This window comes from Ictalurus punctatus, chromosome 5, assembly GCF_001660625.3.
Source record: "Ictalurus punctatus breed USDA103 chromosome 5, Coco_2.0, whole genome shotgun sequence".
Lineage (NCBI taxonomy): Eukaryota > Metazoa > Chordata > Actinopteri > Siluriformes > Ictaluridae > Ictalurus > Ictalurus punctatus.
The window spans coordinates 8,743,028-8,767,431 of record NC_030420.2 but is presented as its reverse complement, the minus strand read 5'-3'; the positions used below and the strand labels follow the sequence as shown (position 1 = coordinate 8,767,431).

At 39.6% G+C, this 24,404-nt stretch overlaps 1 protein-coding gene across 3 annotated transcripts in view; it reads left to right on the top strand.

Moving 5' to 3' along the window:
• The window catches only part of fgd (faciogenital dysplasia), a 64,478-nt gene that overhangs the window by 15,291 nt on the left and 24,783 nt on the right, over positions 1-24,404 (top strand). Inside the window, exons 1-2 of one of the 3 annotated variants that reach the window (XM_017468589.3) lie at positions 10,068-10,143; positions 10,296-10,357. The exons of 1 other annotated variant lie outside the window; for it this stretch is intronic. In XM_017468589.3, the coding sequence (XP_017324078.1) occupies positions 10,136-10,143; positions 10,296-10,357 (70 nt within the window). In that variant the 5' untranslated portion in view covers positions 10,068-10,135. Of the gene's footprint in view, positions 1-10,067; positions 10,144-10,295; positions 10,358-24,404 lie in introns of those variants that run through there. One more of the 3 variants, XM_017468591.3, reaches the window with a different exon arrangement.

Genomic DNA, 24,404 nt, shown 5'->3' with positions numbered 1-24,404 from the left:
TTGAGGGAAGGTAGTTCCCCCCCCCAGAGCTCTACAGCGTCACAGTTTCGGCCCCGATTGGCCAGATGGTGGCACTATAGTGAGCGTTTTTTATGCATTTTAATGGAATCCTTGGGACTGGACGAGCAAAACGTACATCTCAGATTTAAAAATTTTTCCACCATCTTAGATTTTGGTCCGATCGGAGCCAAACCAGTGCCGAAATGAGAGATCGTCACTAAACTTGGCATGCTTATGTGTGAGATCAATCTGTGGTGGCACAAAAAATCAGACGGTTTTGCCACATGGTGGCACTATAGTACCAAAAATACATGTAATTGGCTGTAGCTATGGAACCGTTGATTTGTCTCAGCTGCCATCAGTGTCTGAGAACATTCATGTATGTTAAAAAACATGGCCGCCATCGGCCAATCAGTTTCCAGCAGCTATTAGACAAAGTTAACAATGGCCGATGGGAACAAAACTTTGTGGACCTATTTGACTCTTGGTCTAAATGGTTTGTGCAAAGTTTAAAAAGAAAAAAAAATCACGTTTTTTGTAGGTGTCAAGGGTTGTATATAACGCAGTGTTTTCAAAAAACACAAGTATTATATATCAAATGATACCTCTTCTCATTCTAAACAACTTTGCCTCAAGAACCTTTTGTTAAAAACCTACTTTTGCAAACTAGTCATAGGTTTTTTTGATCAATAGCAACAAAACAAGTGCTACACAATTCTCTGGAGTTTATTTATAAATAATTATCAAAAAAAGTTTAACTTTCCATTTTGCCTGTCGATGGCATGTCAAAAGTAAAGGAAGTGGACTTGGCCACATCAGTTACATAGTAATAACTCTTAAACAGAATGAGACAGTTTCACCAAACTTAGCATGCTTATGTAAGGCCTCAGTCTGAGGTCACTTGACAAATAATGTGGAGTTTGGCCACTTGGTGGTGCTATAATAGTACACGTACACTTATTCTTAAACATTGTATGGTATGTTGGGTTTCCTCATTTTGAACAACTTTGCCTTTAGGACCACTTCTGTCAATCAAATCATTCATTAAATATTTGAGATGATTTTAAAAAACCTATTTTTGCAAACTAGTCTTTTTTTTTTTTTTGATGAACTGAAATAAAATTATTGCAGCACAATTCTGTGGATTATTTAGAGCAGTAATTATCAAAAAAAAAGTTGAACATTTGCTTTACCCTTGAAAGGGAACATCAAAAGGTGTGAAGTGCTCATTGTGACCAGTTGGTGGTGCTATAACAGAGCAAAACATTGAATTGGCACTAAATGTGAGACCATTTGTCCAATAGACTTGATAGATAAATACTACAAGAATTGTCCTTGTCCAAGGCCCAATCAGTGTATATGACGACATCAGTGTTCAGCAGCGATTAGACAAGCTTAATGGAGGCTGATATTTCTTAAAATTATCTTGGTTTTTCTTTGATTTAGGTGCTTATTGGATTGCACAAGATTAAGTAAAAACATCTTTAACGGCCCTAAACGGCTTGAACCCCAGTAATTGCTGCTTGCAGCTATATTTTATCATTGACATTACCTACCATGCAAGTTTAGTTGGTCATGTTTGTTTTGAATAACAGATTTGATCACACCAGGATGTTGACAGTGTTATTGCTTCTTTAAACTTGCAAGTGAAAACTTGTATGATTTATTGTGTCAGTAAACGATTTAAGCTTAGCAAAGCCCAAACACATCCTAACCCTAAGTAAACCAAGCCTCAACATTTTATCTGGTTGTCAAAGAAAATGTACACTACGGTATATAAGATTATATAAATGATTTGTTTTTATTTACTTGGTTAGTTACTTGTGTAGGAGCTGACCTACACCAACACTTTTAGCCACTAGGTGGAGGCATTGCAGATGGAATGGAAAGAGATTGACCATTAATATGGTCTTAAGGTTTGTCAGTTGATGCCGATCAAGCAAATGTGGGTGAGACTTGTGTGCACCTTCTGTACTTATTAAGTAATTATTATCCAAAGGCATTGCAACACGTGTAAATAGGCTCATCTTGTGAGCGCATAATCCAGTCAGTTAACTATATTATTGCAACCACATTTCAAGGGCGTGTATGTGTGAGTGAGCGAGCGAAAGAGAGAGGCAGACCAATAGACAGGAGGCACTTGCTCTGTATGAGTGCAAATAAGGCAGTTAACCACAAGCTGAGTTTAAAATGCAGTAAATTGTGATAATACAATTTTAAGTAGAGGTCGACTGACCGTGGACTTGGCAGTAGAGCTCTAATTTCAATGAAGTCGTCCCATTTACATCCCCAGTTCCAAAACAGTTGGGACGCTGTGTAAAATGTAAATAAAAATAGAATGCAATGATTTGCAAGTCTCATTAACCCATATGTTATACACAATATAACATGGAAAACATATCAAATGTTTAAACTGAGTAAATGTACCATTTTGAGGAAAAAATTTTAGAGACTCTGCCTCTCTAAGATACTCTTAATACCCAATCATATTACTGACCTGTTGCCAATTAACCTAAATAGTTGCAAAATGTTCCTCCAGTTGTTTCTTTTTAGTAACACTTACTTTTCTAGCTTTTTGCTGCCCTGACACAACTTTTTTTGAGGCATGTTGCAGCCCTCAAATGAAAATCTACCTTATTTTTTTCCTTAAAATGGTACATTTCCTCAGTTTAAACATTTGATCTGTTTTCTGTGTTCTATTGTGAATAACACATGGGTTTATGAGATTTCGTAAATCATTGCATTCTGTTTTTATTTACATTTTACCCAGCGTACCAACCTTTTTTTGGAATTGGGTTGTAAAAAATTTCAACTAACCATTCAAACACTCAGTTGTTGTTAAGTTACCTTTCATTTTTGTTGCTCAGTCAAGCAATGTGTCTGTATATGAAGAAATGCTGAGTATTTTTCCTCCTGCAAGGTGTGAATCATTGATCATACAGTCAGACTTGGGTGTGTGTACTGTAGGTAAGTAGGTCTCTCTCATGTTAGGTTGCCATGACTACTTTCAGTATCTGATTAAACATGACCATACATGATCTGCTAAAATGTGTGTCTCCTGCCTTGAAATTATACAGGCATCGCTCACTTCAGTTGACCAGTGTGTCACTAAAATCACTGTGAGGAAAATGATATTTGATGGTACAAAAGGGTCAGCGCCCCCATTCCAAACGCGCTTTTATCTCTTCTTCAATCCATCTATTCATGTTCCTCAATGTACACCATCTTCCATTCTTCTCCTTTATAATCCCTCTCTTCCTCTCTTTCGTTTCATAGTCCCACTCGTTTTTTCCGTTTAATCTCACTGATCTGTGTGTAATTAATGACCATCTGGGTCGCCGTGGGGAGAAAAAGCCTATCGCTCGGCAGATGACCAACACACACACACACACACACACACACACACACACACAAACATCTGACGAATCCTGAACAGTAAACGGAGAAATATTAAGCAGTTCTCCACTCTGCGTCGTAAGCATAACCGTTAATTCTTCCGAGAGCATTTCTCGTAAACCATGCCGTAAAGTCAGACATACATTTTGGGCAAATCTTCCACTGCGCTGTTTGATTATCTATGCTCTTATGTACAGTTTCACGAGGTGTGCTTAAATGAATTATAGAGATGTGGAATATTGTATGATTTTTGTAATTTAACTGTAAAACTGTGATTAGTTTATTTTAGCCTGACGTGCATGTTAGTTCTTAATATAAGCCCTGTCTTCTTGACAAAAAAAATGCAAGTGCCTTAATTAAATTAGCCAGGCTCCTTGAGTATAGGTCATCATGTGACCAGTCTGGTTAATGTTTTCAAAATATTGATTTCATTCAGTTTCATATTTCTAGGTTTAGCCACCGAATGAGTCCACCACCTCCCTTCAATCCCAGACCCTCTATTCGAACCTTTCTCTCCAGCCGCTCCATCCAAAGACTTGTACAAACTGTGCAGTAGTAAGGAAAATGGAGAAGAGGAAAGCAGCAGAGAATTTGTTCCATGTAATTAGTTACACATCTGTTTACAGATCATGAAACTTAAACATTCCCTGAATAAATTTGGAGATTAGTTTAGTGTGTAGCTGCTTGGTTGATTTTAAAGGTCTGCACCAACAGCAGCACTTATGTAAGCTCATCACTTAGGCTGTGTTTAGCTTAAGCCATTGCCGGCAAAAATGGAAGCTTCTGGTTGAAGGTCAGCTGACTTTGTCATTCTATCCTTTATATAGATTCCTCTAGGAAGCATTTGGGAGAGCAAGGCCAATGAATTTTTTTTGCTGTAGACTGAAGACGTTTTGGTTTGAGATCAAAAGGTGAACACGAGAAGAGAGTTTAGTATTTCAGTTTTTATTCCTTGGTATTTATATGTAGATGTGTTTAAACAACATAGAAAACAGCACATTTTGTATCAGACCACCAATTTGTAGGCGAGCAAAAATATTGGAACACATGACTGACAGGTGTTTCTTGTTACCCAGGTGTGTCCTGTTGGATTGTTTAAAAAAATAAATAGCTCTGAACATCTACTTTTGGTTTTAGCCTTCAGTTTCACCTGTGAAGACTGCATTTGTTGTTAAAAACGATAAGTCAACATGAAGACCAGAGAGCTGTCTATGGGAGAAAAGCAAGACATTTTGAAGCTGAGAAAAGAGAAATCATTCAGAGGCATCGCACAAACATTGGGCATAGTCAGTACAACAATTTGGAATGACCTGAAAACTAAAGAAACCACTGATGTACTAACAACCAGACATGGAACAGGTCGGCCAAGGAAAACAGTCAGTGATCTCACCAACAACCTCCACAGGGCAGGGGTGAAGGTGTCACAATCAAGGTTATAATCGTAAACGAAAACTAGGTGTGAAAAAACACTGTCGTTAACTTAAATCGAAATAAAAACGAGGCATTACAAAAAAACCATAACTAACTAAAACTATATTGTCTGTTTACAAAACTAACTAAAATAAAATACAATTATAGAGTAAATGTCCTTAGTTTTCGCCTTTGTCAATGTCTTTCATAGAGCAAATATCTTTTAGAGTTGACATTTCCGACTGGGAACCCGGAAATTACGACATTTCATGTCAAATTGAACACAGCATAGTCCATGCTCCTCGCCTGGCATCATGGCGGTACCGATAGTCGGAAGAAAGCATCAGAGTCGTGCCTTGCAGTGGAAGGTGGTGAAATGTGTGGACAGTTTATTTAATGGAAGAATTTGAAAGTACATTTGAGACGCGCACAAGGAGGCTAACCTAGCTTACCTTAATATAGTAAAGGAGAACGCCAAGCCCCCCTCCCCCGAAACAGAAGCTAACCCTGGTACAGGGCTAGGCAGCATGACGGAGATGACCGTAGGACAGAGAACACTACAGCAGTGCTTTCACCGGCGAACCGATAGCTGCTGGTTAGTAAATACACAGGAACACCACAAGAAGGAGGAAGCGCTGGTTAATATGTTTATTGATACTGGGATGTCTACACAACTGTGTGAGTTGCCTTCAAAAAGTTCGCCACTTTACTCGAACCAAAGTTCAAAAAACCTGGAGCTGCAAGAGTCAACAGCCTTATTGGGGCTAAGATGGATACGGCAAAGCAGAAATTAAGAGATCATTAAGGATGCGAGGAAGCTGACCCTATGTGTAGATGGTTGGAGCAAGAGAGGGTTAACAGCATCTTTCATGGGTGTGTCAGCTTGTTTGTGCCTATATGTACATTTTATGTACTGGTGTTATTGTTGAATACATATTTCTAAAATTGTATGATGTTTTTATTACACAATAATTTTTCTGGCCTTGGCAAATAACCCATATTACAAAATACTAAAACTAATAATAATTTTAAAAAATAGAAATTAAACTAAACTAGCAAAGCCGCTTTAAAAACGAATTAAAACTAAACTGAATTTGAAAACATAAAGTCAAAACAAAATAAAAACTAATGAAAAATGCAAAACTATAATAACCTTGGTCACAATCCACCGTTTGATGAAGACTTTGAGAGCAGAATTATAGAGGTCATACCACAAGATGCTAACCACTCATCAGCAGTAAAAATCATGAAGCCGGTTTGGAATTCGCAAAAAAAAAAAAAAAAATTCAGAGATGAGCCCCAAAAGTACTGGAACCAAGATTAACCTCTGCAAAAGTGATGGAAAGGACATAGTATGGAGAAAGAAAGGATCTGCTCATGATCCAAACACACAAGTTCATCTGTGAAACATGGTGGAGGTAGTGTCATGGCTTGGGCTTGCATGGCTGCTTCTGGAACAAGTTCACTAATCTTTATTGATGATGTAACTCATGATGGTAGCAGCAGAATGAATTCAGATGTTTACAGGAACATTTTGTCTGCCAATTTACAGAGAAATGCATCCAAATTAAGCTGGAGGAGCTTTATCATGCAGCAAGGCAATGGACCAAAATACACTGCCAGCTTAACAAAAGACTTTATCGGTGGGGGGAGGGTGTCTCGTATTCATCTTTTGATCTCAAAACCATGTCATTGGTGTATAGCACAAACGGATGAATTGGCCTTGCCTTGCCTTTTTTTCTTTTTTCCACCAAGCATCAGCTTTATTGATTTTAGGATGTTCTTAAAAATGCACACAGATCCTTAGTAAGGATGTGTCCCTACAAGTGTTTAACATGGTTACAATCCATGCTTGCTTTAAAAATCATCTCAGACTGTAAATTTATAGCATCTAGTAACGCTAATAATATATAAAACGTTTGCGCACACTTGCATGTTTATTATGCTAATGGAATGCAACGAATGCCTTTTAATCAGATCAGTGTTTGGATTAATAATGAATTAAAGGCGTCACATCTCCATGAAATATTAATGGGCATTTCAAACACCCTCCTCTCCATTTGAGGCTTTCTTTTGAATGAGTACCTGAGTAGAAAGCTAATACGGAGTATGTGTATATGTGTCGGAGAGATTGCAGTTTTGTTCGGGGGCAAATTGAACGATAAATAAATAACACGGGAAGAATATTGCTCTGAGAAATACGAATGTGTTTTATGTGATTTTGTCATTCATTTTTTTAAAATTAATTTATACTCTTCTTTTTTTATAGTATATTTGGTGTTTTATAGTGTGTTAAAATGAATGAGAACACAGAATACGGGTAGGAAGCTAACCAACAGACATTGCGTGGGTGGTGTGTTTTTAAAAAGGATTATTGCAAATTCACAGTTGGGTCATTCTGATAAGAGTGTATGTGTCTGTTTCTGTGAAATTCTCTTTCAGAGTATGAATGGTTATTTGAAATTGACACATGCTTATCTAAAGTTGTAATATCACAGTATTTCCTCATAATCTTTAAAAAAAAATCTACTTTATATAACATTCTAAAATAACACCTGTTTAAATTGTTTGTAACGTTCTCAAGTGAAATAACAAATGGAAAGTAGGTTTGGGGTGAAATATATACATTTTGTCTTGATGACACTCTCAGAGTAAAGACAAGCCAACCACAGTGTACCATAAGTTTAAAGAATAATATTTTGATTTGACCATGGTGAGCATTTTGTATTCAATGATCATGATATCACGGGGCCCTGCAATGGACTGGCACCCTGTCCAGGGTGTACCCCGCCTCGTGCCTGATGCTCCCTGGGATAGGCTCCAGGTTCACCTGCGACCCTGAAGAAGGAGTAAGCGGTAGAAGATGGATGGATGATATTACAGGATATCATATAACCAACTACCAGTACATTCCCAATTCGAAACTGTAACAAGCGAGGGGAGCGTTATCTGGCTTTTCTCTGACTGCTCTGAGGTTTGGAGTTGATTCAGCGTGCTGTGGAATGTTGGCAGGTTTTCTACGACAGCGGCCAAGCGTCCTCCTTTCCGACACCAACCGGCTGCTCTGAGACCTCGCCAAGCCGCGCACACCAGGATGCATCGCCATGACGGCACTTTGTTTATTTATTTAATTCGTTTTATAGGCCTTTAAAGACCACTTTTGGCATTCACCTTGGAGGTGTCCTTTTTCATAGAACCATAAATCTGTCTTGGGACTTGGGTTAGTGTCTGAATATGCGTAATTTTAAGTGTTTGTGGATTCATAAGCTGTACCACAAACAGTGCCACACAGCAGGCTCGGAGGTCATTGATATCTCCACTAGACTAAGCCGCTTCACTGACCTTGATTCCATCTGTGTGCCTTCTAAACATATTTGTGTTTTCAGTCGTCACATGACTGACGCATTGAGCTGAGATATGGGAGGTTTAAATATTTTATTAAACTGCAACACTGTGAGAATCCCTCATGGTGGATGTATCAGTGTGGCTCTGCCTACCTTTTGATAAATGAAACTGAACTGCAATCCCCCTCTTCACACCAGTAACAAACATGGAACCCAATGTGGCTTCTAAAGCCACGTTATAGTGCTGTTTAGTGGCAGTATTGAACACTGAGTCACTTGATGTTCTGTTTTTGTAGTTTTACTGTAAGTAAGCTCGGTGGTTAAGGTTCTGTGGCGGTACTACAGGCGCACTACGAAATGATCTAAACTAATGACTAAAATTTATATTCCGATGTCTCTTAGTGGTTGGCATGTTCGCTTCGCACCTCCGGGGTTGGGGGTTCTGCCCTGCGTGCGCAGCGTTTGCATGTTCTCCCTGTGCTTCAGGGGTTTCCTATGGATACTCTGGTTTCCTTCCCCTGTCCAAAGACATGCGTTGTAGGCTGATTGGCATCTCCAAATTATCCATAGTGTGTGGTGTGTGTGTGTGTGTGTGTGTGTGATTGTGCCCTGCAATGAGTTGGCACTCTGTCCAGGATGTACTCCGCCTTGTACCCTGAGTTCCCTGGGATAATCTCCAGGCTCCCTGCAACCCTGTGTAGGATAAGCGGTATGGAAAATGAATGAATGAATGGATGGATGGATGGATGGATGAGCAAAATTAAATATGACTTTTGAAATTCTTTAAAAAAAAAAAAAAAAAAAAGACTTTATATTTTATTTCAGTCAAATATAATTATAATCCCGAATACTTGCTTATATTAAGTGTTGAATGAGATTTATCTAGGTTAAAGAAGGGAAAACTCTAATATAGGTTCTGTATTGTGAGCCGCTGATTATTGGAGTCCAACTTGAGCAGGCGTCTTTTCTCATTGTACCAATGCTGATCATTGTGTTACAACTATAATCACATTTTTAACGGTTGGCCAGTTCTAAGGACCACATATTGTACAACATTTTTGTGGCTCGTGTAGTCATACACCATTTCTCAGACACTCGTACACACAGGGTCATTTGAATATTCAGTCAGGACACACATCTGCACAAATATGGAGACACACAGTCTCGGATCAAATCCTATTTCCCAAATGCGCCTTCCTCTTTTAATAAAACGCGTCGTCAATCCGCTCCCACCACTTCCCCTATGGTCTCCTGCGCACCCTCCGTTTCCTTTTCTTCCCTCTTCTCTCCCCTCCGATGTTCCCTAACTAAATCTCACTTCAAAATGTGGAGGTTTCCGATTGGCTCGCTGCGTTTCCACGGTGATCAGACTGATTCAAGTTGTGAATGTGTGTGCGCTTGCGGACCCTGTGACGTCACCCGTCAATCTCACTTAAGCGATGGAGGATGGGAGGACGAAGACAGGAACGGATAAAAGTAGAGCTGATGGTATATGCATGTGGAAAAAGGCACTCGGTGACACACTAGCATATGTGGGCTTTCTGGTTTCAGGATCAGCAGTCTCTTTCTTACACACACACACGTTAATCAAGAACATAAAACCATAAGATTATGTTAATGAACATATATTTTTTGATTCCTCAAAGCCTGAAAGATCAGCAGAACTTTATCTCTGATAAAGCTTACGCTTTCTCTCTTTCCCTCAGCCCATCTATTAGTCTCTCTCCCTCTTCGTCTTGCCTCACCACCCCTCTCTCATTCCTCTCCCTCCACTCCCTAACTGTCATTAGTTGCTATGGAGACACCTCCATGGCATTCTTGGTCCTCTTGAAAAGACTAGAATGGGAGGAGGGGGCAAATTTCGGGGTTGGACCAATTGTTCATATAAGGGGTAGGCGGAGTGAAGGATGGACAGAAGAGGGGAGGAGTAAAATGGTCAGGATGGAGAAAGAGCGTGCGAGTGCGGAGTAAGCAGAACAAGCTACATGAGAGTGTATGTATTCTTATCCTGTATGGTCATGTACAAGTTTTACGGCTTGAGTCAGGCTGTGTAAGAGAACAAGCCTGTGTGCGCGTGTGCGCGTGTGCGCGTGTGTGTGTGTGTGTGTGTGTGTGTGTGTGTGTGTGTGTGTGTGTGTGTGTCAGGACGAGAGTAACTTCTCATGGAAAAAGGAAGCAGGTGGCAGATGGCAAACAGACCTTAGTTGGTGAGTTTTTTGCTACTGCACATTACTTTATTGAGGATGTGTGAGTGTGTGTTTTCTCAATCCTATTTATTTGAATTGTCAGATCAAGGGTTTAATGCTCATGCCAACTACATGTACTTTCCAGGTCATTTAACTTTATATCATGAACTCCTGAAAAATACTTGAACTCATCACAAGGACATCTTATTTTTCAACACACACTGTACCAGGTTTTGTCATTTAAACTAGAATACTCCAGAAACCCGGACACCTGCACCAGGGCGCTTCCAGTTTGTGTAAAGCATTGTAATTTCCTCATCTGCACACAGTGCTCTTTATCACTTGGATGTTTTATCAGGGTGCAAACAAATCACACTAACAGTTGAACAGTACTTAAGATGCCTACATGTCAACATGGCTGTCAGATTTATTACAGCCACTACCACCACTACAGCCGTGTTGTTACTGTAGTATGCGGTTTTAGACATAATGTAGTTATTCGGTACTAGACACGGTACTAGCGATACGGTTTGAGATGTAATCAGTGCGAGTGTCGTCTCCAAGACGGCCGTATCCATGTCAACCCGCACCAGCTGCGTGATGTTCAGTTCGTCCATTTCTGTTTAACTAATGTGTCCGTTTTAATTGCAGACAAACTAAAGGCTGCAATTCTTGTGTGTGGACAGTAGATCAGTCCGTATAGGATTTGGCGGCGTTTTATTGTCATTGTTGCGGCCCAAAATGCTCAATTTTGCTGTGAATTTTTTTGTGCTTTTTTTTTTTTTTTTTTTGTGGGAAACTACTTAATTTGGTGAAATAGTTTTGCAAGGTCTTTCACAGTGATGTTTGTTGGTCAATGAGAGCTTTTAGCTGTACTCATGTTCAATGCATATGAATCGAAGGTGCCTTTGGCTGAATGAACGTTGTGATGACGTCACATGACACGTCTTGGCCCAAATCTGCAGAAAATCTGCGGTAATTAAAAAAAGTTCCAAAGCTCCTCCGAATATTATACTATAGATAGTTTTGCTACTACTACTACTACTACTAAGACCATTACAGCTCAATCTTTGTCCAAAATATGGAGTAAATAAATCTTTTTAAAATGTTTATTTTGGAAAATACCTGAACTCTTTAGGCAAACAAGAACGGTTTTAAGTATGTTGTCTCTTACTGGTCTTTGTGTGTGTGTCTGAGAGAGATAATAAAGGTTGTAACAGAGCCTTAGCCTGGGAGAGGATCGGGTAGAGCATGGTTGTCATAGTAACAATCACCCCTATGCTTACTCAGTCTGGGGTCTGAACTTTCCCCTTCAAATACCAAGTGCTGTCATGGCTGTGTGTGTGTGTGTGTGTGTGTGTGTGTGCGTGTGTGGGCATGCTTTTATATCATGGTGGCACCAGTATTGACACTGTGGGGACATTTATCTGGTCCCCATGAGGAAAACAAAAACTGCAGCTTGTGTTTAAAACCCTAGAAAGGCTAAATGTTTCTTTTTTGTTTACTGATTAGATCCGGTTAATGTTAGCTTTAGGTGGAGCATATCACTAATTAGCTGCGTTAATAGTTCTATCCATATAAGGATAAGGTCCTCACAAGGATTGTAAGACAAACGTGTGTATGAATGTCAGAAAGAAGAGAGATGGATACACTCGGTCAGTCAGAAGGCAATACTGTTTAGATTTGGAGCAGTGCGTATGTGACCGCATAAAGCTTCCTGTAACCTGCTGGGCCTCTCTTTGATCTCTTTCCAGAAATATAGTTTCATTCGTAATAAACCAAAATAGGTTCCTGGGTTAATGGGTGCCTTTTTGTAGTTAACAGGACATGAGGGATAAACATTGTGTCCTTTATATCTGACCTACTGTTTTCTGGGTATAGAATTAGAGTTATTAGTGCATAGAGGTTTACAGAACGTTGTTGTTGTTGTTGTTGTTGTTGTTGTTGTTTAACAGGATCTCTCTCCCTCACACACACACACAGAACCATAACAGCACGTGGCTTTGGAATACAAAAATAACTACAATGTTTTTTGCTGGCTAATATGAATAGTTTTAAATTTAGCATGAACAACATTTAACCGCCTGTTTAAAGATCTTAAAACTTGTCTATTCTGTTAAGGAATTCACACGCACACACACACACACAAGCACACAGTGAGCTTCCCTTTGAAATTCTGCTTTATTACAGTAGGATACTGAACTCACACGTGTGTGGGGGGGGAGAGGAAATTCCCACTGAGTAACAGAAATAATTGGAACAGTACTGCTTGGAGTGGAGTTGAATGTAATAATGTGGTGTGTGTGTGTTGAGCTTGTACTGTATGGAAATACTATGGTATGTGACGTATGAGTTGGTGCTGTTCACCTTCAGTTCCATTCTCTATGGCTTCTGCTTTAATTAGCTTAATGTTTCACAGTCATAATATTAACTTCATTTAAAAAGAAGAAGCCGTTTATTGTATATGGGTGTATATTCCTATAGTCTGGCCTGGTCCAGCATCTGTATTTTTATCGAGACCAGATGGGCGTCTGCCTCCACTTGATGTTGCCAGCGATTACTGCCTGGTAAAAGTGCCATTTCAGAGCTGAGTCACCTCTGACACAACTCTTCAGAATCCAGATCTGTTTTGGGTAGACTCAGTGCTTCTGAGTCACCTTTCCAAACAGCGCATAATTGGAGATAATTGTATCATTTGAGTTTTTTCGACTCTACTTCGGTTTTCCCGTTTTTCTTCACATATCCTATTTGGCAGCGTGTTTGGAGACACTTTGTGTCCTCATGACAAGATCTATTTCGAGGGAGACCTTTTCACATCATAAGATACTGGGTTAGTGAATCAGAGCAGAAAATACGGCAGACCAGCATTTCAATCCAGCATCTTTGCATCTCTACAGCTGTTAGCTAGCAAGAATGTACATAATGCCACAAACAGTTCAAACGGCCTTCTCCCTAATCTGGAGAAATTGCATTTTGATAAATTCCTAACCACAACCCTACTGAAAGAGTAATGATCAGTGACGAGCCAGAATCTAAATTATTTCTGAAGCTTCTGCTTAACGTGAAGACACAATTATATGTATAATATTTAGGTTGGGAAATAATTTGTAGTAAAACGCAGTAAATGGCTTTAACAAGAAGGCAGCATTAGTCACGTCAACAGTAACAGTCTGAATTTCCTACTAATTGCCATTTGAAAGAACAGGGATAGTGTGTGTGTGTGTGTGTGTGTGTGTGTGTGTGTGTGTGTGTGTGTGTGTTTAGCTAGGCGTGTTCTATCTAATTATTTAGGACTCCACTGGGCCAGTAAATCTCTCATTAAAATGGTAGACCTGGGACACACCTCAGGACATGGACTCTTATTTTCATATAAACACACACACACAGCCGAGAGCATGCACACTCACTGCGTCAGCAAGGTTGGAGGACATCTTCTTTCGGACATTGGCGTGCTGCTCTCCTCCACTCTGCTGACCTGTTTCCGATTTTAGGGAGTTTCTAGGGAGTAGCAGGGTTGGGTTTACTGTCTGTGTGTGCATACACACATGCGTCAGTCAGCTGATGTGCCACTATTGTTGATGACAGCAGGATGAGCTGGGTGGGTTACAGGTCATTTTCCATCTAAACACACACACATGGAGGAGGAGGAGCAGCAGTGGCAGTTATAGTAAAGGTTGCCTGGAGATTTTGCTCTCAGGCTGCAGTGTGCTGTGCTAATTATCAAGTGGCACATTTTGAGCTGACTGCTTCTTCCCCTCCATCTCTCCTCCCTGTGGAGATAATAGTCCACAGTCTCTACTTCTTCCTCTCATTTACTCCTTCTTTCCTATTGCTTCTTCTTTTCTGCTCCTCTTTTTTTCCCCCCTTCTACTCTGTTTTTACAGATAGGCGAACAGCCTGCACGTACTGTACGTTCGAGGGTACGTCCTTATGAATCCGGATGGATCTGAAAACGCTCTCCGTCTACACTGACGTTTTCAAACCTTTTCAAGAAATTGCTTATCCACACTGAAACGTGTTAAAACGCTTACATCCCTATACTGCACATGCATAAAAAACGTAAGAAGCTTTCCGCCAGGCATTTATTTAAAAACACAATCCGAAGGTTGTGCAAACTGACATTAATCTTTACCAATGCTATCGAACGTTGAATAGGTCACGTGACATGATTGATATAAGAAAAATAAGCGTTTTCAAATTTATCCGGATTCATGAAATGTTTCCTAATGAACAGTGTAAAAGTAATAACATCCATGCAGGATTTTGCAAGATTTATTGCTTTGACTTATGTAACTAGCTTCTGTAGACAGAGTTTGCTAGCTTTTATAATCACATTGCCATTCAGTCAGTTTAATTTTTCAGCCAGACAGCCATTTTGCTAATCTTTTTTTGATTTTTAATGATCTTTTTAACAATTTTGCCAGTTGAGCATTTGCTCATTTGTGGGTCGAAAGCATGGAATGGTTTATTAAACAATGACGCCTAGTCCATGGAAATGAGCTAACAGAGACGATATAAGCTGTGTAAGCTTGCTTGCTCTCACTGGGTCGGTCTGTCCGTCTGTCCGTCCTTAAAATGTGCATACTCGTACAACCCTGCACAGTGCAAATCTTTACAAGATATCAAGGCCTTTTACATGGCACTTCCCATTAGGCCTGTCACGTTTTGATGGATGATATTTTGTCCCAGAAATAATTGCGATAAACGATATTATTGTCGTTTTAAGACCATTGTATGTCACTGATACAATGGTAATGCAATAGCATAATAACGCAAGTACACGCTTTGAAAGAGCAATGAAATTTTCATTCTTAAGAATATTCAGACATTGGAAAAAAATTGTTCAGTAATCCTTTAAATATCCTTTAAATGTAGTCAAAATTTCATCGTCATATTTATTCATTTTAGTCAATTATACTCTAAAATGGCATTGAATCTTACAGCATTATAAATTCTTTCTTCTAGTATTTTGATATACTGGATGTTTGATTTCCATGAGGTAAGCCGTAATCATCAAGATTAAAAATAAAAAAAGGCTTGAAATATTTCACTTAATGTAATGAATTTAGAGTTGATGAAAGTTCCACTTTTTGAATTAAATTACGGGAAAAAACGAACTTTTCCACGATCTTCTATTTTTTTTATTATTTTTTTTGTGATGCACCTGTACAGTATTTCTATATTTCTGTCTATGTATACATGAGGTCTTCTTGAGAGTAATCACCCGTGTGGACTCGTGTTATGTTCTAAGTTTGCTAAGTGTGCAGTTCCAGTGTGTTTTACATATTATGAAATTGTCCACTGAACATCGAGTATACTCACGACAGAAGCTTGTGTTTGAGAATGTCTGTTTCTTTGTATGTGAATATCTACATATGCAGAAGTGGTTTGTGGTTTTTGGTTCCTCTAAGCAAAGCCTGGATTAAGTTTGAATTCCAGTTAGACAGCAATGCAACTCAAATTAATCCACCATAGGTTTTTCCTCCCACTGGACAAAATAATAGAGCAGGCTGCATACTATGGTACAGTTGTAAGTGTCTGTCTGATGCATGTGAGCAGCATGTTGTTAAGCTCTGCACACACTGATATTTAAGTTTAGTATTTAATTTGTAGGCCTATTATTACTGATTGTAGCCCAGATAGTAGTCTGTCATGCTGATACAAGTGAATTAGATGTTTTTTGTTCAGGTTTTGACTCACTGTGTTATTTTACTGGCCACTTTATTAGACATACCTACCTTGCTGGTCCACCTTGTAGATGACATCCTGATCGTAGGATGGATATTGTTTGAAAACCACAGCAGAACTGCCGCATCTGATAAAATAACATGCCAACACCACATTTCACAATACAAATAATGTATGCTCAGCAGTGGTCCTGTGGTGGTCCATGTTCACTGATTCAATTCTATGCAGTTTTATTTGTACAGCGCTTTTAACACTGGACATTGTCACAATGCAGCCTTACAGAAATATATAAATTCAGGATATAAAACAAGCCAGAGGCGACAGTGGCAAGGAAAAACTCCCTGAGATGATATGAGGAAGAAACCTTGAGAAGAACCAGATTCAAAAGGGAACCCATCCTCCTCTGGGTGATGAGGGATAGTGCCATTATAAATAATTCCCTTCTATAACTGTGCTACCAGAAGTAGGACATCAGGGGGCAGGATCACTGGTATCTCTGGAGTGCCATGTTTAACTTGAGAGAGAGCGAGAGAGAGGGATTATTAGGTATGCTAATTGTACATTGTCCTTAACCATTACGTGACATTGTGTGCAGAATGAAAGCAGGGACTCCGGCTAGACCAGCTATGACTGCATGACTAAAAGGGAGAGCCAAAAGGTAACACAGACATGTGGCCTCCCTGGGACATAAAGCAGCCAGTGTGTGAGACGGCATTCAACATTCCAGTTCACCACAACACTCTATGCCCGTGAGCCCTCTAGGTCTGCTCCTTTACCTAAGAAAAAAAAAACTATTCACAAAAGGCTTGGCTAAACAAATATGAATACTGAAACAAATACTGAGACTGAGAAGGACTGTTTCTGAGTCCTGAACACTAATTGGACAGCTGTTCAATAACTGTGGGGCTTTGTAAGAGAAAGCTCTGCCCCCTGCTGTAGCCTTCAATAATCGAAGGTACCAACAAATAGCCTGCACCTTTTGATCAAAGACGGTGTGGCGGATCATTAAAGACCAAATTTTCGCTCGGGTTCGAGTGGGGTGCAGGGGCGGGTGCCAGTTGTGATCATAAGCTGGCATAAAGTATATGAGGTGGGGCTTGTAGGTGTAACTGAAATTTTGTATGAGTTAAATGACAATAAATTTGTCTTGTTACAATACCCTAGGAAACCTGGTGAGATTATGTAATCATGTCATAGGAAGGTCAGAGAAAATAGGTGTGTTTCTGGACGTCATCAGACATCTAGAGACACATCCTGGGTGGATAAAGGTTTACACCAAAGATCACAAGAGTTGAGCCTTAGTTTATATTGCTTTGTAGAAGATAATTCCCCATTGGCAACATTTCTTTTTTATTATTATTAAAACCCATATGCAGTATCTCACAAAAGTGAGTACACCCCTCACATTTTTGTAAATATTTGATTATATCTTTTCATGTGACAACACTGAAGAAATGACACTTTGCTACAATGTAAAGTAGTGAGTGTACAGCTTGTGTAACAGTGTACATTTTCTGTCCCCTCAAAATAACTCAACACACAGCCATTAATGTCTAAACCGCTGGCAACAAAAGTGAGTACACCCCTAAGTGAAAATGTCCAAATTGGGCCTAAAGTGTCAATGTTTTGTGTGGCCACCATTATTTTCCAGCACTGCCTTAACCCTCTTGGGCATGGAGTTCACCAGAGCTTCACAGATTGCCACTGGAGTCCTCTTCCACTCCTCCATGACGACATCACGGAGCTGGTGGATGTTAGAGACTTTGTGCTCCTCCACCTTCCGTTTGAGGATGCCCCACAGATGCTCGATAGGGTTTAGGTCTGGAGACATGCTTGGCCAGTCCATCACCTTCACCCTCAGCTTCTTTAGCAAGGCAGTGGTCATATTGGAGGTGTGTTTGGGGTCGTTATCATGCTGGAATACTGCATACTGATCATGCTCTGCTTCAGTATGTCACAGTACATGTTGGCATTCATGGTTCCTTCAATGAACTGTAGCTCCCCAGTGCCGGCAGCACTCATGCAGCCCCAGACCATGACACTCCCAACACCATGCTTGACTTTAGGGAAGACACACTTGTCTTTGTACTGCGCACCTGGTTTCCGCCACACATGCTTGACACCATCTGAACCAAATAAGTTTATCTTGGTCTCATCAGACCACAGGACATGGTTCCAGTAATCCATGTCCTTAGTCTGCTTGTCTTCAGCAAACTGTTTGCGGGCTTTCTTGTGCATCATCTTTAGAAGAGGCTTCCTTCTGGGACGACAATCTGATGCAGTGTGCGGCGTATGGTCTGAGCACTGACGGGCTGACCCCTGACCCCTTCAACCTCTGCAGCAATGCTTGCAGCACTCATACGTCTATTTCCCAAAGACAACCTCTGGATATGACGCTGAACACGTGCACTCGACTTCTTTGGTCGACCATGGCGAGGCCTGTTCTGAGTGGAACCTGTCCTGTTATACCGCTGTATGCTCTTGGCCACCGTGCTGCAGCTCAGTGTCAGGGTCTTGGCAATCTTCTTATAGACTAGGCCATCTTTATGGAGAGCAACAATTCTTTATTTCAGATCCTCAGAGAGTTCTTTGCCATGAGCTGCCATGTTGAACTTCCAGTGACCAGTATGAGGGAGTGTGAGAGCGATGACACCAAATTTATCACACCTGAGACCTTGTAACACAAGTCACATGACACAGAGGAGGGAAAATGGCTAATTGGGCCCAATGTGGACATTTTCACTTAGGGGTGTACTCACTTTTGTTGCCAGCGGTTTAGACATTAATGGCTGTGTGTTGAGTTATTTTGAGGGGACAGCAAATTTACAATGTTACACAAGCTGTACACTCACTACTTTACATTGTAGCAAAGTGTCATTTCTTCAGTGTTGCCACATGAAAAGATATAATCAAATATTTACAAAAATGTGAGGGGTGCACTCACTTTTGTGAGATACTGTATACACATTAGGATATCTATTTGATAAATGGATGTGTTCAAGGCGTGTTTTATTTATTTATTTATTTATTTATTTATTTATTTATTTATTTAAACCAGACTGTTCTCATGTTTTATACTACAGTTCTATTCTACACAGTTGGATTCACAATTATTTTGGCCATGTTGCACTTACAAAAGTAATACTGAAAATACTGAAAGGAAAAACATGTTTAGTCCCCCAACTGGTGGTGTTTTTGTAGTCAGGCCCACACTCTGAACTAATTCATAGCCCTGATTTAGATGACCTGAATTTAGTCTACTTTTGCACCCTTTTTTTTTGTTGTTCTCTTTTTATCTTTTCATCTGTCTCACACACACACACACACACACACTGAATCATTTAGAGACGGGGATGGACAGGAGTGGAAGGGAAGTAGACAGTATCTCCCTCTGGTCTGATTTAAGTAAGACTCGGTGCATCTGTGTGTGCTGTATCTTTTCAACAGAAAGTCTTATACCTCTTTTTCTTCTAATCTGCATTTTTTTTCACTTTTTTTCAGCCTTCTTTAAATCCACCTTTTCTCATTATTTTAGTCAACTTCTGCTACAAATAACCTGATTTAAGAAAAAGAATAAAAAAAAAAAGTAATACTTGTAAAGTTTATATCCCATATGATTTGGAACTTGTGCCTCTGAGATCATAACAGATGACTTTACTGGCTGGGGGGCTGCAGAGACGTTAATGGTACATTTGTCTCTTCTCTGTTTCTGTCTTTCTTTCTCTCTCTCTCTGCCATTCTGTCATATTTTATTGTGTGTCTACTTGGGGTGTAACGATCCATCGATATAGATCGATGTATCGATCGAATAACCAATGATCTGATGTATTAATCCGATGCGTAGACATCGATGTATGAATAATTTTTAAGGATGACCATAGCCGGAGTGGCTAATTGGGAGAACCAAACAGGCCATCTCCAGACTCACTCTCAAGTATCTGTTACTGGATGAAGATCCTCCTTTATGTCCCTTATGTCAAAGTCCAATATCTCTGAGGCATATTTTAATGGGACTGTGATGCTTTCACACTCCTCTAGGACCCTTTTTTTTTTGTTGATTTGATATGAAAAGATTTTTAAATTTTTAAAAGTTTTAGAATTCTTAGCGAATATAAACTTTAAACAACTTCTGTAAATTCTTCATATTTTGCTACATTTCAACCTGTTTCTCACCATAAAAATAGCCATGGTAACTGGCATGGTGTCGAATCATAAACAAACAATTAAACTAATTGGGAGAATCAGGAGAATTCCCGGTGGGGCGCTCATAAATTAGGCACACCACTCTCACGCTTTCTCTCTCTACCTCTCATACACACAGGAATAGCATGTCTTACATTATAGTGTGACTGATAACTAAAGTAACTAATTACACTACATCTGTATTTAAATCCGTTACTTTTGCATTAAAAAATGCTCTAGGAAGGTCTTCTGCTTCTATAACTCTTGCTACACCTTCTGTACGTTTGACTACCATGGGATGTAGAGCTTTTAGCTTTTAGTATTGTTCCGAGTCTTTGGAATACCTTGCCTCAAGACATATGTAATAGTTCTAGTCTTTCAATTTTTAAATCATGTCTTCATTTTTGTAGAATAGATTATTCTGTTTCATATTGCTTTTGATTATTATTGTTTGTTTCTTCATATATTGCTTATGTACCTTATTTGTAAAGTGTCTTTGAGTGTCTTGAAAGGTGCCCATAAATAAAATTATTATTATTATGATTATTATTATTATTATTAAAAAGTGCCATTTTCTCATTTCACTTGGCTCAGAACGCGCATGCTCTCTCTCGCTCTCACTCACTCACTCACTCACTCACTGACACACACACACACACACACACACACACACACACACACACAAAAGCAAGAAGATATGAACAAACTGTCCTCACATGCCCAATAATGTCTTTCTTCATATTTGTTTGCAAATCAACAAGTTGGACTTTTTGTAGCAGAAAACAATAATCAGTAGGTTATTACTTATTTAGATTTATACTCTTGTTGAAACATGTCAGTAATAAATATAACCGGATAGTGAGAACTGAACTGTCACTTCATTTATCCCAGTTCTTCCACTTTTATTTGGGACACTCTAATTCCAGCCACTTCCCGGACTTGACATCTGTTAAAGTTTCAGTTCATCATGGGTCCTTATTTGCACTGAAATATGTAGTATTTCATAGTGGCGGGAAACAGCTGAGTCAATTTTTCAAAATATATTTTGGTTGCATCTGTGAAATGGAGATATCGTTTAATATCAATCTCAGGCCCCTGAATCGATGGAATCGATATCACATCATGGCAGTCATTGAGGTATTGGCACCAATAGCTGGTGTGTGGTGGGTGTTCTGGGGCACTGTGGCTGCCGTCGCATCATTCAGGTGAATGCTACACACTGGTGTACACTATCTACACTCCCCCAGCCCCCCCCCCCCCCCCCCCCCAACCCACACACACACAATGTGAAACGCTTTTGTGTGCCTGAGAAATACAAATTTCAGTTCACTTCTCACTTTGTTGAAGTAGTTTCCCTTCCCACTTGAGCCACAATAGGGAGCAAAGGTGCCAGTCTGCGGTGAAGCAGTATATTTAAAGACAACATGTCTGTGCAAACTGTTAAAGGATGAGATGATAAATTAAAATTCTGCAGGCAATGTTCTATTATCTGAACTTCAGAGCTGTGGTGAATGAAAGCATGAGGGGAAGTGGGTAGGTGGTTAGTTGAGTTTTAAAAAGGTCTGATACTGGTGGGCTGAACATTTCTTTTTGTGCTATTGTAGTTGAATAGCAAAAACAATTCGTTAATAGTATTAGCAATGAATGTTCTCTAAACAACCTGGAAACGTACTCGTATCAGAGTATAGCACGTTTAATAGTACTGGAAATGCTGTCATGAGATATGCACATTGACCATATTATGTGTCCATTTGAAATCTCTGGTTAACATTTTCCTCCATCGGATCTGATATACTGCATCTTGTAGTTCTGGTTGCCAGTTTCATGTTCCCCTTGTTCTCTCTCGCGCGCTCTCTCTCTCTCGCTCTCTCTCTCTCTCTCTCTCTCTCTCTCTCTCTTTTGCATGCACACACTCACACACATCTTGTATGTAGAGCAGGTTTGGCAGGCGCTTTTCTTGACCGCTTAGGTCAGCAGGTGCATTGTGACAGCTTAAGTGAAAAAAAATTTTTTTTTCTCCTTTCTCTTTTTTTTTTTTTTTTTTTTTTTTTTTTTTGCACACTCACCTGGCAACAGGAGTGTGTATGTGTGTGTGTGTGTGTGTGTGTGTTCTGCCAAAACAGCAGGTTTGTTGAGAGAGGGAACTGGAAGAGCAGTTACTTCACAAACACGCAAACACCGGCTCTTCACAGGGAGTGTTTATGGACAAATGGATTGAACTGGTTTGGAATTAGACGACATTACACAAAGGAGCAAAGGAAACCTATTCTTCTTCTGGTTATTTTCCATTCTTATTGTCACCTCTATTTTATTTATTTATTTCTGGTCTCGGGGAAGATTATGGAGTAGACTGAGATTCACAAAGCGTACTGGTAAGTAATGTTTCACCAACAAAGGGTCATTTTTTGTTGTTGTTTTTTGTAAAAGTGGAAACATTACAACTGATAGTGTTGAGCAGATTTAGTTATCAATAGTATATAGTTATTTTTCTTGTTATAGTTTTGTTCTTAATCAGTGTGACTAGCTACCACATTAGTTACCATCACTTCATTTAAACTATATACTTGCTCTAGCTGGAAGTTTTTGTTAGTAAATGTGATATTAACATTAGATTATAATGTTGCAGAGCCCAGTATTTAACTGCTGTTGCATGATTAGGTGAATGACTAGGTCTTGTGAAGTAAAACAGTAATCTTCCTGTGCTTTTCATCTCAAACAGTTTTAGCCCAATATTTTTTCCAGTGGCAGTGTCTAGTTTGCCTGAGAGATCTGACTATTATTCAGAAAAGAACAAAATGATTGCCAAATGTATTGTGAAACAGCAATGGTTAGTAGTTGTATTATTAATTAAGTTCGTGGGAATAGGTGTAACTTAGATACGTCGTTACAGTGTCTGTAAGGGAATAATGGGCACTGAAACATTTGCATAGAGTAAGCCCTGGTTTATACCTGGAAAATGAGGAGCAAGACTGTAATAGCTCCGGATGTGAAATAGGGCTTGTCCTATTTTTACATAAGATTTCATGTAATTATTCTTTTATTTTTTATTTATTTTTTTTTAAATGTCCATTTTGGAAAATGAATTTGCCCAGTGGCGGATCTGATCTCAGATAGTTCGCCATACCTTCAGGGATTTGTCTGTGGAGTTGAAACAGGATTTTTTCCACTAGAGACTTCCACTAGAGAAATTTCCACTGCTGCCATTAGAGTATGGCTAGTGGGAATTCTGAGGCAGATGGGAGTGTTGGGGTGGGAAGCGAAACAGTACATTAATGGGAAAAGAGGAAAGCTGATTACACATTGGCCTAGAGCACTGTGAAAATCCAGGACAACTGACGGATGAACCTCTGTGTGTGTGTGTGTGTGTGTGTGTGTGTGTGTGTGTGAGATTGATGCACTGTTAAATCTAAGCCTAAAGGAAACACAGACAGTACAAGCATGCACACACTCTAACAAATATTCAATAATGCAGGGCAATAAGGACAAAGAAAGTGATCATTATAAAGGGTGACATATAAAGAATAAGAGAGACAGGTGATCATAACTCTTTTACACTGTTTAATGACTAAGAGAGTACAGGCATACAGTTGCAATCAAAATTATTCAACCCCCATTACAAATCAGGTGTATTGTCAAAATATACAGACTTTCAGCTGTTTGCAATGAAACATCAAACAAAAACAATTGAAATGGTTCAACACAACGAATGATTCAAGTGGTTTTCCCGAATTCAACTGAAAATGCAACTTATGATTCCTCCAGTTACAAAATTATACACCCCTTCATGGCAAACATCTTTAGTACTTAGTAGACACCCTTTTGCTGATATGACCTGCTGCAAATGAGATGCATAGCTTCTGAGGATCTTAGCCCAGTCCTCATGAGCAATGGCCTCCAGTTCAGTAATATTATTGGGTTTGCGTGCTGCAACCGCGTTCTTCAAATCCCACCAGAGATTTTCTATACGTCAGGTGACTGTGATGGCCAGTAGTATCTTCCAGGACTAATTTGGCAATCAAGCCTTGATGGAATTTGAGGTATGCTTGGGATCGTTGGAAGGTCCAATGAGGCCCAAGCTTCAGCTTCCTCACAGATGGTATGACGTTTTCTCCTAGGATTTCCTGATATTTCAATGAATCCATCTTGCTTTCCACACGCTGTGGTCTTCCAGTGCCAGAGGATGCAAAGCAGCTCCAGA